Raw genomic sequence first — 14,663 nt, forward strand, 5'->3', positions numbered from 1 at the left:
AGGTAGTCAGGCTTTCGATGTACTCACACAAGAGGTGAGAATGGGAGGGGAAGAGAGGGTGGGAGCACCTGGGGTCCCAAGGCAGCAAGTCATCAAATACAACATCTAAAGCTCAGAATCTGAGCCATCATGTGACTGGAGGACAGGAGCTGCCTCCAGTCTGTGGAGCTACAGCAAAAGTAGCCAGGACCCTACCAACCAGAGCAGGTTCCTTCTCTATGGGGATGGACTTCTGACCTTCCTAGCTGAGAGAAAACAGGGCACCTTTCCTGGGGGGAAGTGCTATGACAAAGGGAGAAAGCAGGAGGGGGACAGCCCTTTTGGCCTGCTCAGCAGAGCCGGCTTCCTCTGGTGGACAGCCACAAACAGGGAAGTCTTGCCATTTCTGGGGGAGGGGAGATGATTGAGGGTCCTTGACCAGGGGACCCTGCCCTCCTCTAAGGAAGCTGGAGCCTTGGGATAGGCTGGTACAAGCCCCCACTATCCCTTCCTCATCTCAGATGTCCCCTGAGCCAAGCACATTTTCCTGGAACATGAGGCAGGTACATCATGCCAACTCCAAAAATAGGGCCACGGGAAAGGAAGGCACTCTTCTAGCTGTGGCCTGCCCCGGCTCTCAGACAGCTCCCAGGGAGGTCTCCACCTAAGTGGTGGTGGCTACCTGAAGGACACAAGGAAACACAGGAAAGGAGGAACTTTGGGCAGACCCACCAGGAGCTTTCTAGAGTTCAGCTCTCCCAGATATACATTTACCCTAGCTGTCCAGTCTGTGGGGCTCCATTGGAGGACAGTCACCCTATAGACTACTAAACCTACCCTGTGGTGGTAGCCTCACACAGCTGGAGTAGGAAGAGAAGAAGGACTGCAGTCAGCACCCAGAGAGAGGCAAACTCCTGCCAGAAGGTAAGCTCCTGCCATCCACATTGTGGTCAGGGACTAGGATCCTCTGTCCAGGACAGGATGCATCTGGTTTTCAACAGGAAAAGTCACACCTAGCTCACTAGTACCCAGGTGTCCTCTAAATCCCTCTGTAAGCAGTACATGCTACTCACTGTCCTATAGCATCTGTGGAGCATCCAGGGATGAGGTTATCCCTAGTAACTACCTTTCGAAAGTCCGACGTTGGTCACATGGACCAAGTGACATAGCTGGACACCCCTCCCAAGCACCTGCAGCTGGCATGACAACACCAGAACCATGGGACTCTCTCCAGGCTTAGTGTAACCCTGAGACCAGAGCTAGGGGAGAAGGGGCTCCACAGAGGAGGCAGAGCCAATACGCTCAGCTTAACAGCCATCCCAACCTTGATTTAGGACAACCACAACAGTGTTCTCTCCATCTACTGAGCCAAGGGCAGTACAGGACACTACACAGGATCTTCCCCATACAGCTGTGACAGCAGAGACTGGAAAAAGGACCGTTTAGAAAGCAGGACAAGGGCTGGAGAGAGGCTCAGCAGTTAAGAGCACTGGCTGCTCTTCCAGAGGTCCTGAGTTCAATCCCAGCAACCACATGGTGGCTCACAACCATCTGTAATGGGATCTGATGCCATCTTTTGGTGTATCTGAAGACAGTGACAGTGTACTCACATATATAAAATAAATCTTAAAAAAAAAAAAAAGATGCCGGGCATGGTGGCGCACACCTTTAATCCCAGCACTCGGGAGGCAGAGGCAGGTGGATTTCTGAGTTCAAGGCCAGCCTGGTCTACAGAGTGAGTTCCAGGACAGCCAGGGCTACACAACAGAGAAACCCTGACTCAAAAAAAAAAAAAAAAAAAAAAAAAACAGAAAGAAAGAAAGAAAGAAAGAAAGAAAGAAAGAAAGAAAGCAAGCCGGGTGTGGTGGCACATGCCTTTAATCTTAGCACTCGGGAGGCAGAGGCAGGTGGATTTCTGAGTTCGAGGCCAGCCTGGTCTACAAAGTAAGTTCCAGGACAGCCAGGGCTACACAGAGAAACCCTGTCTCAAAAAACAAAAAAACAAACAAACAAACAAACAAAAAAAGGAAAAGAAAGCAAAGCAAAGCAGCAAAGCAAAGCAGGACAAATCAGAGAGGAACAATTGGCTGCCCCAACTGTTCCCCAGGCACAGAGGGCGGGCAGCTGCTGGCTTCCTGGCCTTGGGGATGTTATAGCCAGGAAGACTATCAGGATCCTGGGGACAAGCCTTCAGAAGCTGAGGAGAAGAGACACCTGGGGACCTCTCCCAAAGGTCCTGTCCACCTTCTAATCTCAAGACTAACTGTGAATATGAGTGTCCTCATCACCTTTTTTTTTTTTACAGATTTATTTATTTATGTATATGAGTACACTGTAACTGTACATAGCGTTGTAAGCCTTCATGTGGTTGTTGGGAATTGAATCTAGGACCTCTGCTCAATCCAGTTGACCCTGCTTGCTCCGGTTGGACCAAAGATTTTTTATTATTATGCATAAGTACACTGTAGCTGTTTTCAGACGCACCAGAAGAGGGCATTGCAGGTGGTTGTGAGCCACCATGTGGTTGCTGGGATTTGAACTCAGGACCTTTGTAAGAGCAGTCAGTCTTATGCTTATCTGCTGAGCCATCTCACTAGCCCCGTCATCATCATCTTAGAGCCTAGTTAGGACATGAAGTCACACCGGATGTGGGAAGACCATGAGGTCCTAGCAGGAAGCATAATTTCCTTGAAAAACCACTGTTTAAGAACAAGAAGGGGGGCTGGAGAAATGGCTCAGCGGTTAAGAGTACTGACTGCTCTTCTGAAAGTCCTGAGTTCAAATTCCAGCAACCTCATGGTGGCTCACAACCATCCTTAATGAAATCTGACGCCCTCTTCTGGTGTCAGAAGAGGGTGTGTCTAAAAGACAGCTACAGTGTAGTACTTACATATAATAAATAAATCTTAAAACAAACAAACAAACAAAAAACAAGAAGGAGGCCGGGCGTGGTGGCGCATGCCTTTAATCCCAGCACTCGGGAGGCAGAGGCAGGCGGATTTCTGAGTTCGAGGCCAGCCTGGTCTACAAAGTGAGTTCCAGGACAGCCAGGGCTACACAGAGAAACCCTGTCTCAAAAAACCAAAAAAAAAAAAAAAAAAAAGAAGGAAGGAGCCACAGGTTGGTGGCATAGCTGTGACCCAGCACTGTGGCAGGAGGACTTCATATTCTGAGGTAGCCTAGGCTACCTAGAAAAAAAAAAACCAAACTACCTTTAAAAAAAAATCAGAGGTCACAGAGTTGGCTCAGCAAATAGTGACTTGCTGTGCAGGCCTGGTGACCTGTGCTCAGCTCCTGGAACCCAAGAAAAGATTGAAGGAGAGAACCAACTCACAGAGTTGACCTTTGACCTCCATATGCATGCTATGACATGTGTATCCCCTGGATCCTGCAAAGCCACAATAATAAATTTGTGGAAGCCAGGTATGGTGGCACATATCTTTAATGCCAGCACCTGAGAGGCAGAGGCAAGTGGATCTCTATGAGTTTCAGGCCAGCCTGGTCCGTGTAGCAAGTTCCAGGTCAGCCAGGGCTACAATGACAGACCCTGACTCAAAAAACAAATACACATGGGCTGGAGAAATGGCTCAATAGTTAAGAGCACTGACTGCTCTTCCAGAGGTCCTGAGTTCAGTTCTCACAATCATCTGTAATGGGATCTGATGCCTCTTCTGGTGTGTCTGAAGACAGCAACAGCATACTCACATATATAAAGTAAATAAATCTATAAAAAATAAAAAAAGAACGCAGAGAAAGCAAAACCATAAAGAACAAATACACAAACTTGTGAAAGTGTGTATGTGCTGGGAGGATGAAACCAGTTCAGCCAGCTTGGGGGGGGGGGGGGCAGGGGGGCAGGGATTCTCAGCTTCCTGGCCTTGAAGGTTGGCACTACACTTGGAAGGGCAGGAAGGACTCCCTCAGCTAACAAATTAGCTTCCTCTGCACTGAGGGCCTGATCTGGTGTTTGTAGGGTAGGGCTGTCATGACACACATGTGCACATGTGTGCACACACACACCCCTGTTAGAAGCTGGAGCTTCTGCCAACAGCCCACAAATGGGATCTCAGAAATCCTCCTTTCCCTCCCCCTCACTACCCACAACACATGATCAACCTAGGCACAGAGGTACAGAGAAGGAACAAGACATTAGACACAAAGGAGAAACACAAAGGAGACAAGAAGGCCTGGGAGCCGAGGCTGCCCGACTATTTCACACCCACCGAGGCCAGCTCCTGGCTTCCTGGCCTTAGGGTTGTTATAGCCAGGAAGAAATCTCAGTTTCCCAGGCCACTTTTCTCTTTCACAGTGCCAGAAAAGGCCAGCGCTCTGACAGAGACCACTGCTAATCTCTAGTTAAGGGGACCAGCAGAGGTGAATCTGCATTCAAGCAGGACATGGAGTGAGCCTGACCAACACTGCCAAAGTCTGTGGCCAATGAGAAGACAGGACCCTGTGACAACTGTAAGGCTGGAGAGCTGTGAAGACCTTCTCTCCCCTCTGCATGGTTAACGGCCACTAAGACTCTCCCCAGGCCTCCTCAACTTGTATCTTAAAGGTACATAAAGGCTTGCAAGGCTTTCCAGCAATGGGCAACGGTCACACCACCTCACTCAGCTAGTGTGGCCGCATAGACCTTCCTCTCATCTGGCCTCCTGAAGATATTCTATCAGGCATGAACCAATAGCCCAAGACAACATACAGTGGTAAAGGTGCTTGTCTCCAAGCCTTACAACCTGAGTTTGCTCCTGCCATCCTCATGAACATGGGAGGAGGGGCTCCACAGTGTTGTCCTCTGGCTGAGGACTCTTGCTGAGGCTTGCACATGAAGGGGCACACACACACACACACACACACACACACACACACACACATGAATAAAGATAAATCTAGCTGGGCAAGGTGGCACATGCCTTTAATCCCAGCACTCAGGAGGCAGAGCAGGAGGATCTGAGTTCAAGGTCAGCCTGGTCTACAAATCAAGTTTCAGGACAGCTACACAGAGAAACCGTCTTAGAAAAACAAAAAACGGGGGGCTGAAGAGATGGCTCAGAGGGTAAGAGCACTGACTACTCTTCCGAAGGTCCTGAGTTCAAATCTCAGCAACCACATGGTGGTTCACAACCATCTGTAATGGGATCTGACTCCCTCTTCTGGTGTGTCAGAAGACAGCTACAGTGTACTAACATATAATAAATAAATAAATCTTAAAAAACAACAACAACAACAAAAAACCCAAAAAACAAAAAACGAACAAAACAAACCAACAACAACAAAAAAAACCCAAAATGTAATAAAGATAAATCTAGTGGAAAAATTGCATGGGCAATTATCACAGTGGGCACATCTGTCATTCCAGCACTGGGGTGAGAGGAACACACACTTTTGCAGCTAGCCTAAGATGTGCAATAAAGAGGCAAAAGCAGGGGATTCTCTATGGGTTCAAGGCAAGCCTTGTCTACATAATTAATTCTAGGGCTATGTGGACCCTGTCTCAAAACACACAAACAAAAAACATTAAGATGATCAGGAGGTAGAGAGACTAAAGCATCTCACATGCCTGGGGAAGGTGACAGTGAACCTTGTGGAAACAACATAGGGCTTCTTTCCTATGACTTGCAGCCTGCCAGGAGGGAGCCACACAGGCTCCCAAAGAGGTCCACTATCCTGCTGCCTGAGCAATCCACAGCAGGGCCACAGGAGGCCCAGAATTGACTACTCTGCCTCCAGAGGGCAAGGTGCTAATAACAGGGGCCATGTCCTTACTAAAATAAGATAGATGCCGGGGTGGGGTGGGGTGGTGGTGGCGCACGCCTTTAATCCCAGCACTTGGGAGGCAGAGGCAGGCGGATTTCTGAGTTCGAGGCCAGCCTGGTCTACAAAGTGAGTTCTAGGACAGCTAGGGCTATACAGAGAAACCCTGGCTCGAAAAACCAAAACAAAATAAAATAAAATAAGATAGACACCCAAGGCAAGACTCTACTGCCCCCAGAGACACAAAGGTTCCAGGGTGGCAAAGTGACTTTGAGAAGCCAGAATCAGTGAAGTCTTTTGGCCTTTTGAGGGGGATATACATGGCTCTGTCAAGCATGTAGAACAGTCACTGGGGGAAGAATGAGGAAGAACATGTCAGGAGTGGCATGGTCCCCACAGTGTGCTTGGTCTTCCGTGTGTAAAAGATGGCTAGCAGGGCCACCAGGCTTCCAGGGACCTGCATCTACATCTCTCAGAGTCCTTGGTGAGTTGCTTTGCTCCTAGTGGGACTGAGGCCTTCCAGCCACCTCTGCACTTCCACCAGCCTAGGTGATGGAGTCCTCACCACGAGCCTGGGCTTCAACATCAATATAATGTGGTGACCCTGACATCTGATGCTGAGTCACTTGAGGGCCAGGAGGAACAGGCAACTACACTCATTGAAACTACCTTCAAACTGCACATAGGGTGCTCACCAGATGACACTGGGGAATGGTGCCTGCCACCCTGAGTACAATTCCTAGGACCCAAGTGGTAGATGGAGAAAACCAACTCCTGCAAGTTGTCCTCTGACCTGCACATGCGTGCGCGTGTACATGCCTGTGTACACACACACACACATACACACACACACACACACACATACTGATAAATAAAAATTCTAATTGCACACATGTTGACCTGGGGTGCTACTTCACGATAAGCAGCTGCCTAGCACAGTTCAAGCCCTGAGGTTCCATCTCCATAAAAAGAGAAAGAATAAAAGTGGAGATGAGAGACACAGGGATAATAAAGAGGGGAAAAGAAAAAAGGAGGCAGGGAAAGAAGGGAGGGAATGAGGAAATGAAAAAAAGAAAGGGCAGGCTATCATGGCACATACTTTCATTCCAGCACTGAGGAGACAAGAGTCAGGAGGAGGGAGAGCTCTGAGCCACCTGGCTCCACCTACCTTCTGGGACCTAATACCGGGTCTTCACATATGATCCCACACACTGGTCCCCCAGGGTGCTCTCACAGATCAGCCCTCAGAGCTGCCTGAAGTTTCTGCTATGGCCTTCCCTGTTCAATGTATCTCTTCCATGGGCCATACCAATGACTCTTAGCACTGAGAAAGCTTCATCTTCAAGAGGCCACAGGCCGCCGGGCGTGGTGGCACACACCTTTAATCACAGCACTTCGAAGGCAGAGGCAGGCGGATTTCTGAGTTTGAGGCCAGTCTGGTCTACAAAGTGAGTTCCAAGACAGCCAGAGCTATACAGAGAAACCCTGTCTCAAAAAACAAAAAACAAAAAACAAACAAACAAAAAAAAGAGGCCACAGGCCTCTGCCTTCATGAGGCTTCCTTCCCTAGGACACCTTCACCCAAAGCACACACCAGCCTGCCTCTACTCAAGGTCCACAGCAGCAGCCATCCCTAGGTACATCCCATGTACCACACCTAGAATACATGTCTGATCAATGAGCAGGGAGATCTGAGGGGTATAGTGTGGGAGGTGCAGTGATCAAAATGAAAAGCTTCCGAGCCTGGGGTATTCAGTGGTCACTGCTTGCCTGGCATGCTCTAGTGCACCGGTTCCATCTCTAGAGCTGCAAAGAAAAACCTGAGGGGTTGGGATGGCTCTCAGCAGCTGCAGAGCACTGCCAGCTCTTGCAGAAGACTCAGGTTCAGTTCCTAACACCCACATGGTGGCTCACAACCAAGAATGCAGGTGGAATGTACATAGAAATAACCATTCATACAAAATAAAAATTAAAAAACAAAATGGAGCAACCAGGAGAGCTTGGGCTGGGCTGCAGTTCAGTGGAGGCCAAGCACACAGACTCTGAGGCTTAAGGGATGATAAGCTGTTTACTTAGTACTAGGGAAGACAGAGAGACAACACTGCATGTGTGTCTTGAGTGTAGAGTGGTTAAGGATGCCCCTTGTACTTCAAAGACAGTCACAACTGTCTTCTGTGAGCCTTCCCTCCATGCTGGCTGAGCACATAGTAAAAAGGAGACAAGGTTTCCCACATGCTTCAAATAGACACCCTGACCCTTTGGGCCTGGTGACTCAGTGAGGAGCCACATCTCCCCTTTGGCCAGAGAGGCTCCTGTCTGCAGGACATCATAAGAGCACAAGGCTGTGACACTGAGTGTGAGACAGTCTCCTCAGGATGGCCTATTTGGACACCAGCTTTTCTTTTTATTGAAAGGTGACACAACAACTGGGTGTGGTGACAAACACCTGTCACCCAAATACTTGTGAAGCAGAGGAAAGGGCCAGCCTGTGCTACATGTGCTACATAACACCTATCTAAGAGGAGGAGAAAGAATAAAAACAGAAAAAAATATTCATCTGCCATAGCTGCCTCCTGGTAGGAAGTCACTTGGGGGCACTCTTGAGTGACCCATGGAACTGCAGAGCTGACAAAAAAACCAACTTGTGTGGCTCAGAGCACCCAGGTCAACCAGTAGCAGGACTCCTGTGTGTGCCCTGCTAGCCCCATCCCTGGGTCTCCTGTGGGTTTGGCTTGGGCCTAAGGACCAGCAAAGTATGCAGGGAAAAGTAGCCGCGTTTTCCGTGCTGGGTAGTTCCTCCCTCAAGGACGCCAGGATGTCACAATCCCCGTGTGCTGTCAAAACTGCTTGCAGGGTGATGAACTCTGGCCTGCAGATGAGTCAACAGAGGGGTGGGTTCTGAGTGTCTGCTGTTTACACACAGTCACTGTGGCCACAGCAAGGAGGCCGGAAGCACAGTCAAGGGTCACGGTAGCTAGGGAGAAGCTTGGTCCCCAGTACACACACATCTGTCACCTCCCCTTCCCCAAGACTCCAGCCTCTTGTTCAAGGCCTCGGAGAGGCTCAGTCTCAGAACTATCCTTGCAACACACACAGGAAACCCATTCTCCAGCAGGCCAAAGGCAAAAGGCTGTCACACTCCTGATGCCCATACCAGCATGCTCTACTCTGCCTGGTAGAGCCACAGTCCTTCTGAGGCCTTGATGCCTGGCTCCTGAGCTGCCTCCCTGCTTGGAGGTCCTGAGAAGTAACTTGGCCTCTAAAACCACCACCCATGACTTCACCTGGAGACTGGACACTGCTTCCCTATGGGGCTGACTGGGATGGATGGCAGGAACAAGTAGGGCACAGCAGACACTGAGACTAGCCCCTCAGTCACTGAGTGTGCTCTAAGGGTACTAGCAGACTGGTCTGAGTCCTCTGTGCACTGAGGAAGCTGGGGAGGAAGGGGATGATATGCTGCTTCAAGGCTCATCTGCCTCAGAATAAAGTGGGAACCACTAGTCCATTCTGACCAGGGCAGGGTCCTGGTAATTCCAAAAGGCTGGGATCCCCACTGGTATAGTAGCCACACCAGAAAGATGCAGGCTTAACTAAGGCCTCCTGCCCAACTCCCAGATGTCCCCCGTGGTGTAGGACAGAGAGCCAGGGCATCCTGCTCTCCTCCCGGCCCCCCCTGGCCATCGTAGCACCCACTTTGCTCCCTACGGACACCCACTCTGCTGGATCTCCCACATCCATCTCTGCCTCTCAAGGATTCTAAAACATCAGGTGTAACATGAGGGGTGCATCTTGGTACTTATGAGCCCAAAGGCCAGCACTATGCAGGCAGGGAAGAGGTGTTTTTTTTCCTTTGGGGGTGGGGGGGAGTGGTTAAGGACAGTGTCCCAGAAGGCAGCTTCCTACTGGCAAGTGACAGGTGTCCAGGGATATGAGGCCACAGCAGAATCCAGACAAGAGTCACTCTTGGTAGAGACTCTGAAGACTGAAGAAGGGGGAGGTTGACCCTTGCTGGCCCACAGATGCTCAAGGTTCTTTTTTTTTTTTTTTTTTGGTTTTTCGAGACAGGGTTTCTCTGTGTAGCCCTGGCTGTCCTGGAACTCACTCTGTAGACCAGGCTGGCCTCGAACTCAGAAATCTGCCTGCCTCTGCCTCCTGAGTGCTGGGATTAAAGGCGTGTGCCACCACGCCCGGCTTCAAGGTTCTTAACCCTGCTAGAACCTTCAATTTTCCCTGACCTCTCCATGCCTCTCCACCAAGGGCAAGGTGAGGGCATGGGGCCACAGAGCCACCTTCCTAGCAATGATGAACTACAATGGGGTAGGTGGAGGCAGGGTCCCCACCTCATGGCTCTCAGGGAACATGCCTCTCTCTCTTTTTTTTGTTTTTGTTTTTTTGAGACAGGGTTTCTCTGTATAGTCCTGGCTGTCCTGGAACTCACTTTGTAGACCAGGCTGTCCTCGAACTCAGAAATCCACGTGCCTCTGCCTCCTGAGTGCTGGGATTAAAGGCATGCCCCACCACACCCTGCTGGGAACATGCCTCTCAATAGCAACTGTCTGTCCTGGAAGGTAGAGGGGACCATATTTCTTCATGTGTCCTAGAAGCCACACCCACAGAGCCCCAAAACACACAGATGAAGTGTCACATCAGCACCAGTTTGGTTTGAGAACTCTTTTAGGTTGTTTCTTTGAGAAAAGGTCTCATATAGGCCAGACTGGCCTTGAATTCCAAACCCTTCTGCCTCATCCTCCCCAGCCCTGAACCCACAGGCAGTTCTCCTGCATTGTATTTATCAGTATTATTTTTATGTTAGAGGTCCAGGTGGGATGGGCTCCAGCCATGCCTATGGCTGTACCTTGAACTGGCATGGCATTCTGTGCCAGTACAGGCAAGCGCACACTTCCCACCCCTTAATATGTGCAGCTCTTCGCCAGGCTACACAGACCCTTTCCACAGCCAGTTCCCTTCCAGGCCCTGCTTTGGCTACACCTGAAGCTAAGAAAAAGCTCCTGGCAATTCAAACTAAAATATAGGATGATGCTGGGGCATGACAGTCAACAGGGAAGTTAAGGTTAGAGGGTCCTGAGTTCAAGACCAGCCTGGGATACAGAAGAGGTAAAGCAAAAAAACAAAACAAAACAAACAAACAAAAAAAAAAAAACAGAGAAACTCTGTCTGGAAAAAAACAAAACCAAAAACCAAAAAAAAAAATAAATAAATGAAAGCAAGTAGCTGGAAAGTAGTGATACAACTTTAATCCCAGCATTCAGAGGTAGAGGCAGGGAGATCTCAGAGTTCCAGACCAGCCTTGTCTACACAGAGAGACCCCATCTAGAAATACAAAACATAAAAGAGCTGGTGGCACTGCTCAGTGGTAAGCAAGTGCCGGGCAGACTCAAGACCTAGCTGCTGGAGAAGCAAAAGAGACTAACTTGGACAGGTTGCTTTTTTAATGTGGCACCAACTCAAAGCAGGGACAAGAGGTGGTGCTGGCCCTGTGAGCATCAGCTGATGTCCAGTGCCTTTCTGGTCACTCAAGTTTCTCCAAGTCCCTCCCCATGGTTCACCATTCCAAACCTGTCCTCTCCTGCCACCAGAGCTAATACTGTCTCAGCTTAGACCCCTCCACACTCAGAGAGTAAGAGTATATCCAAGTTAGGTGCCGTGGCACACACCTTTAACCTAACAAAGGTGGCAGGTAGCTCTCCAAGAGCTAGAGACCAGTATGTTCTACCTGGCAAGTTCTAGGACAACCAGGATTACTTAAAAACAAGAAACAGAGCCGGGCCGTGGTGGTACAGAGAAACCCTGTCTCAAAAAACCAACCTCCCCCCACCCCCACCCCCCAAAAAACCCAAGAAACAAACTATATGTGTCTCTGAAGCTGGGCTGGTGGTGGGTTTCTGCCTGCCACCTTGGCACCTAGAGTCAAGAGTCATGGGTTTGACAGCAGCCTAGGATAGAGTGAAGCTCTGATGCTGACCACAGATTACACTCCAAAGTCGCCTTGCCAGTAAGTGCCCTGTCAGCTTTCCAGATAAACACAGGTTTGGACTGTCCCAAAACTGAATGCTGTCAGCCACAAGGCCCAGAGTCCCTTATGGTTGATCGTCAAACAGCTAGACACAGCTGGCTTCCTCAGGGCACGAGCACGGTGGCCTGCAATTCCACAAGTGCCCTCACAAGAAGAAGACCAGGCTTAGTTAGGGGATGTAACGCACACCAAAATTAAAAATAACAGTATGACAGCGGTGCTGGAGAAGGCTGTAGGGGTGGCAGAGCAAGGGCCAGCTACTGCCACCAGGTACCAAGTCCACCTGACAGTAGTGACTCATGCTCTGGCCCAGCTGTTTCTGAGAAAAGCCCTGGTTCTCCAGGACTAGTCAGAATGGCCCAAGGGGAAAGACTACAGGTTGGAATTCTAACCAGGAAGAGTGGCTGGGCTGGTCACTCAGTGGCTGCCACCCAAATCCTCACCACCTCTTCCTTCTCACCTGCAGGGGCACTTTCTGCCCCTTTTGACAAGGGAAGAAGGACTTTTTCCAGAGAGATTCAACCTGTTCTAGGAAGGAAAAAACTAAGACCCGGGCACGGGCAGGAAGTGGCTCAAAGAAGTGAAGGGAAGACATGCGGGAAGAGGTAGGCTCCCCAGATCACTGAATGGGGAATAAATTCCTGGCTTGGCCAATGGTGCAGCACATGTCCTGGGCAGGAAGAAAACCACATTCTTTCCTAGTTACTCTCTGTTCACTCGACCGCGTCAACACCCCCCGAGCCAGCACAGGCAAACACACATCCCAGACAGACTCAACACCCCAGTCACTTTAGTAAGATGAACCCTCAAGCCACTTCCCCTGGGCTCCTGCAACTTCTGTCTCAGTGGATGGATGCAGGGTGATACCGTGGCTTGGGTGGGGCATCAAGGTGTGACCCAGAGTGAGGCACAGGAAAGAGGGACACAGCCAGGATCCCTAACCCCACTCCCAAGCCAGGAGGCAGTACCAAAAAGCCTGGAATTTCTCCCAGATGAAGAGTGGAAAATGGAGAGACCAAGTGTGGTGGCTACAGTTGCCTCCTGCTGAGTGCCCAGGGGGAGGAAGCCCCCATGGCTAACACCACCACCTCAGTCGGTGAGAAAAACACAACAGCCTTGTCCAAAATATCCAGGGAAACAGGGTTACAAGAGTGGCAGGATCTGGGGCCAGGCAGTAAGTTTCTGTCTAAACTACCCCTTCTGAGTGGATCCAAACACACCTGTCATCCCAGCACTTAAGAACCTAAGGCAGGAGGATGGCCGTCAGTTCAGGGATAACCTGAGCTACATAGAAAGGACCTATTTTTTTAAAAGAGACAAGAGTAGAGCCAACCTGAAGGATGTCACTGGGGCTGGTCAAGGTATCGCCAGGTGTGGACGCGCGGCCTTGTCCCCCACAGGTCCCCGCAAGTGTCTCCCCACGGCGCAGCCTACCCGCCAGGACGCCGCAAAGCTCACCTGGTGGGCCCGGTAGCTCTCAAAAGCCTTCAAAGCACTGTCGGTGAGCTTCACGTGGAACACCGACACCCTGCTGCCGTCGCTCACGCGCCCACACGACAACCCGTAACTCCTAGCCTCCTTCAGCGCCGCCATCTTGCAACCATCACTCCCCCGCCCCCCTCCTCAGCGACTGCGCCCGCACGCCGGCCTGCCCCGCCCCGCCCCGCCGCGCCGCCCGCCCGCCGACGTGCTGCATTATTCATGAGGCCAGCATAGCCACGCCCCACTCCGGGCGCGCGTGCCTTCTTTGACAGAGCTGAGGAACATTTTGCCTCGGGCCCGCACAGATGGCCACGCCCCCAAGCACTTACAGGCCCGCCCTCGGACCCGGAGACTGTGAGTCTTGCTGTATTATTCAAGAAGAGAGGTTAGCCACGCCTTCCCGCGCGCTCCAAACCCGCCTGCAAAAACTAACCGCAGCGCAACTGGCCACTCCCTAAGGGTCTCGCGAGGCCAGTCGTAGCCTTAAAACAGCTCTTCCCGCAGCCGACTGGCCACGCCTCAGGGCTCTCTAAGAAACTTCCCTCCCTTGCAAACAACTCCCATGCGCGTGCGCCAGTTCACAGACAGGCTCCTCCTACCTGACGACTCCTCCTGCATTATTCATAAGACGAAGGTTAGCCTCGACCCCAAGACCGCTGGAAACCCATCCTCATCCCAAACCCAGCAAAGCCCTCTCAGCCTCGCGACCCGTCGCGTGAGTGTGTTATTTATGAGAAACTAGCCGTGATCTCCGACGTGTTGGAGACTGCCAGCCCGCGACAGCGAACACGTTTATTCGCAGTTGCCCGCCCGATCTAGATGGTCACTCATACCGCCTGCAGCGAGCCCACCCACCCCAGTGAAAAAAAATCACCTTAAAGAAACATTTAGCCACGCCTACACGCGTTGGAGCCCGCCTCCTCTACCAGCCATATGCCACGCCCCCAAACGCCCATGGAACCCTGCGTCACCGAGGAGCTGCTCCCCAAGCGCTCCGCGTTTGGCCACGCCCCCAAACTCCTGTAAAGCCCGCCCACCGACTTACTGCATTATTCATGAAGCAGGCTTGGCCACTCCCCCACCGCGTGCTTGCTGATTTTCCCAGACCACCTCTTGCCCGCCAAACGTCCAACTGATACGCCCCCCGCAGTCGCAGGGTCTGCCCTACTTAAGTTCACGCACTGGGCTAAATAGCCAGACCCCAAGCTCCCGAGGCTCTCCCCAGAAGCCTCAGCCGCTAGGCAAGCTGAGTTATTCAGGAGTTGCCGCTGCCGCGTTTCGAAAACCAATTTTCAAGGATTTCCCACCCAACTGACTACGACCCCTGACCGCTTGACCGACGTGGCCTATTCCCCGCCCGCTCATATGTATAAGAGCTGACGGTTCCATCTCTCCAAGCTCCTAACCTCGC

At 51.1% G+C, this 14,663-nt stretch overlaps 1 protein-coding gene across 1 annotated transcript in view; it reads right to left on the reverse strand.

The window, feature by feature from the left end:
• Ell (elongation factor for RNA polymerase II) overlaps positions 1–13,396 on the reverse strand; it is a 53,800-nt gene extending 40,404 nt beyond the window's left edge. The window contains exon 1 of the mRNA XM_021169735.2: positions 13,229–13,396. Within this exon, the coding sequence (XP_021025394.1) occupies positions 13,229–13,363 (135 nt within the window). The 5' untranslated portion in view covers positions 13,364–13,396. The remainder of the gene's footprint in view (positions 1–13,228) is intronic.
• Between the last annotated feature and the right edge of the window lie 1,267 nt (positions 13,397–14,663).

Source organism: Mus caroli, unplaced genomic scaffold (genome assembly GCF_978045245.1).
Source record: "Mus caroli unplaced genomic scaffold, Mus_caroli_1 scaffold_10, whole genome shotgun sequence".
NCBI classification, from domain to species: Eukaryota; Metazoa; Chordata; class Mammalia; order Rodentia; family Muridae; genus Mus; species Mus caroli.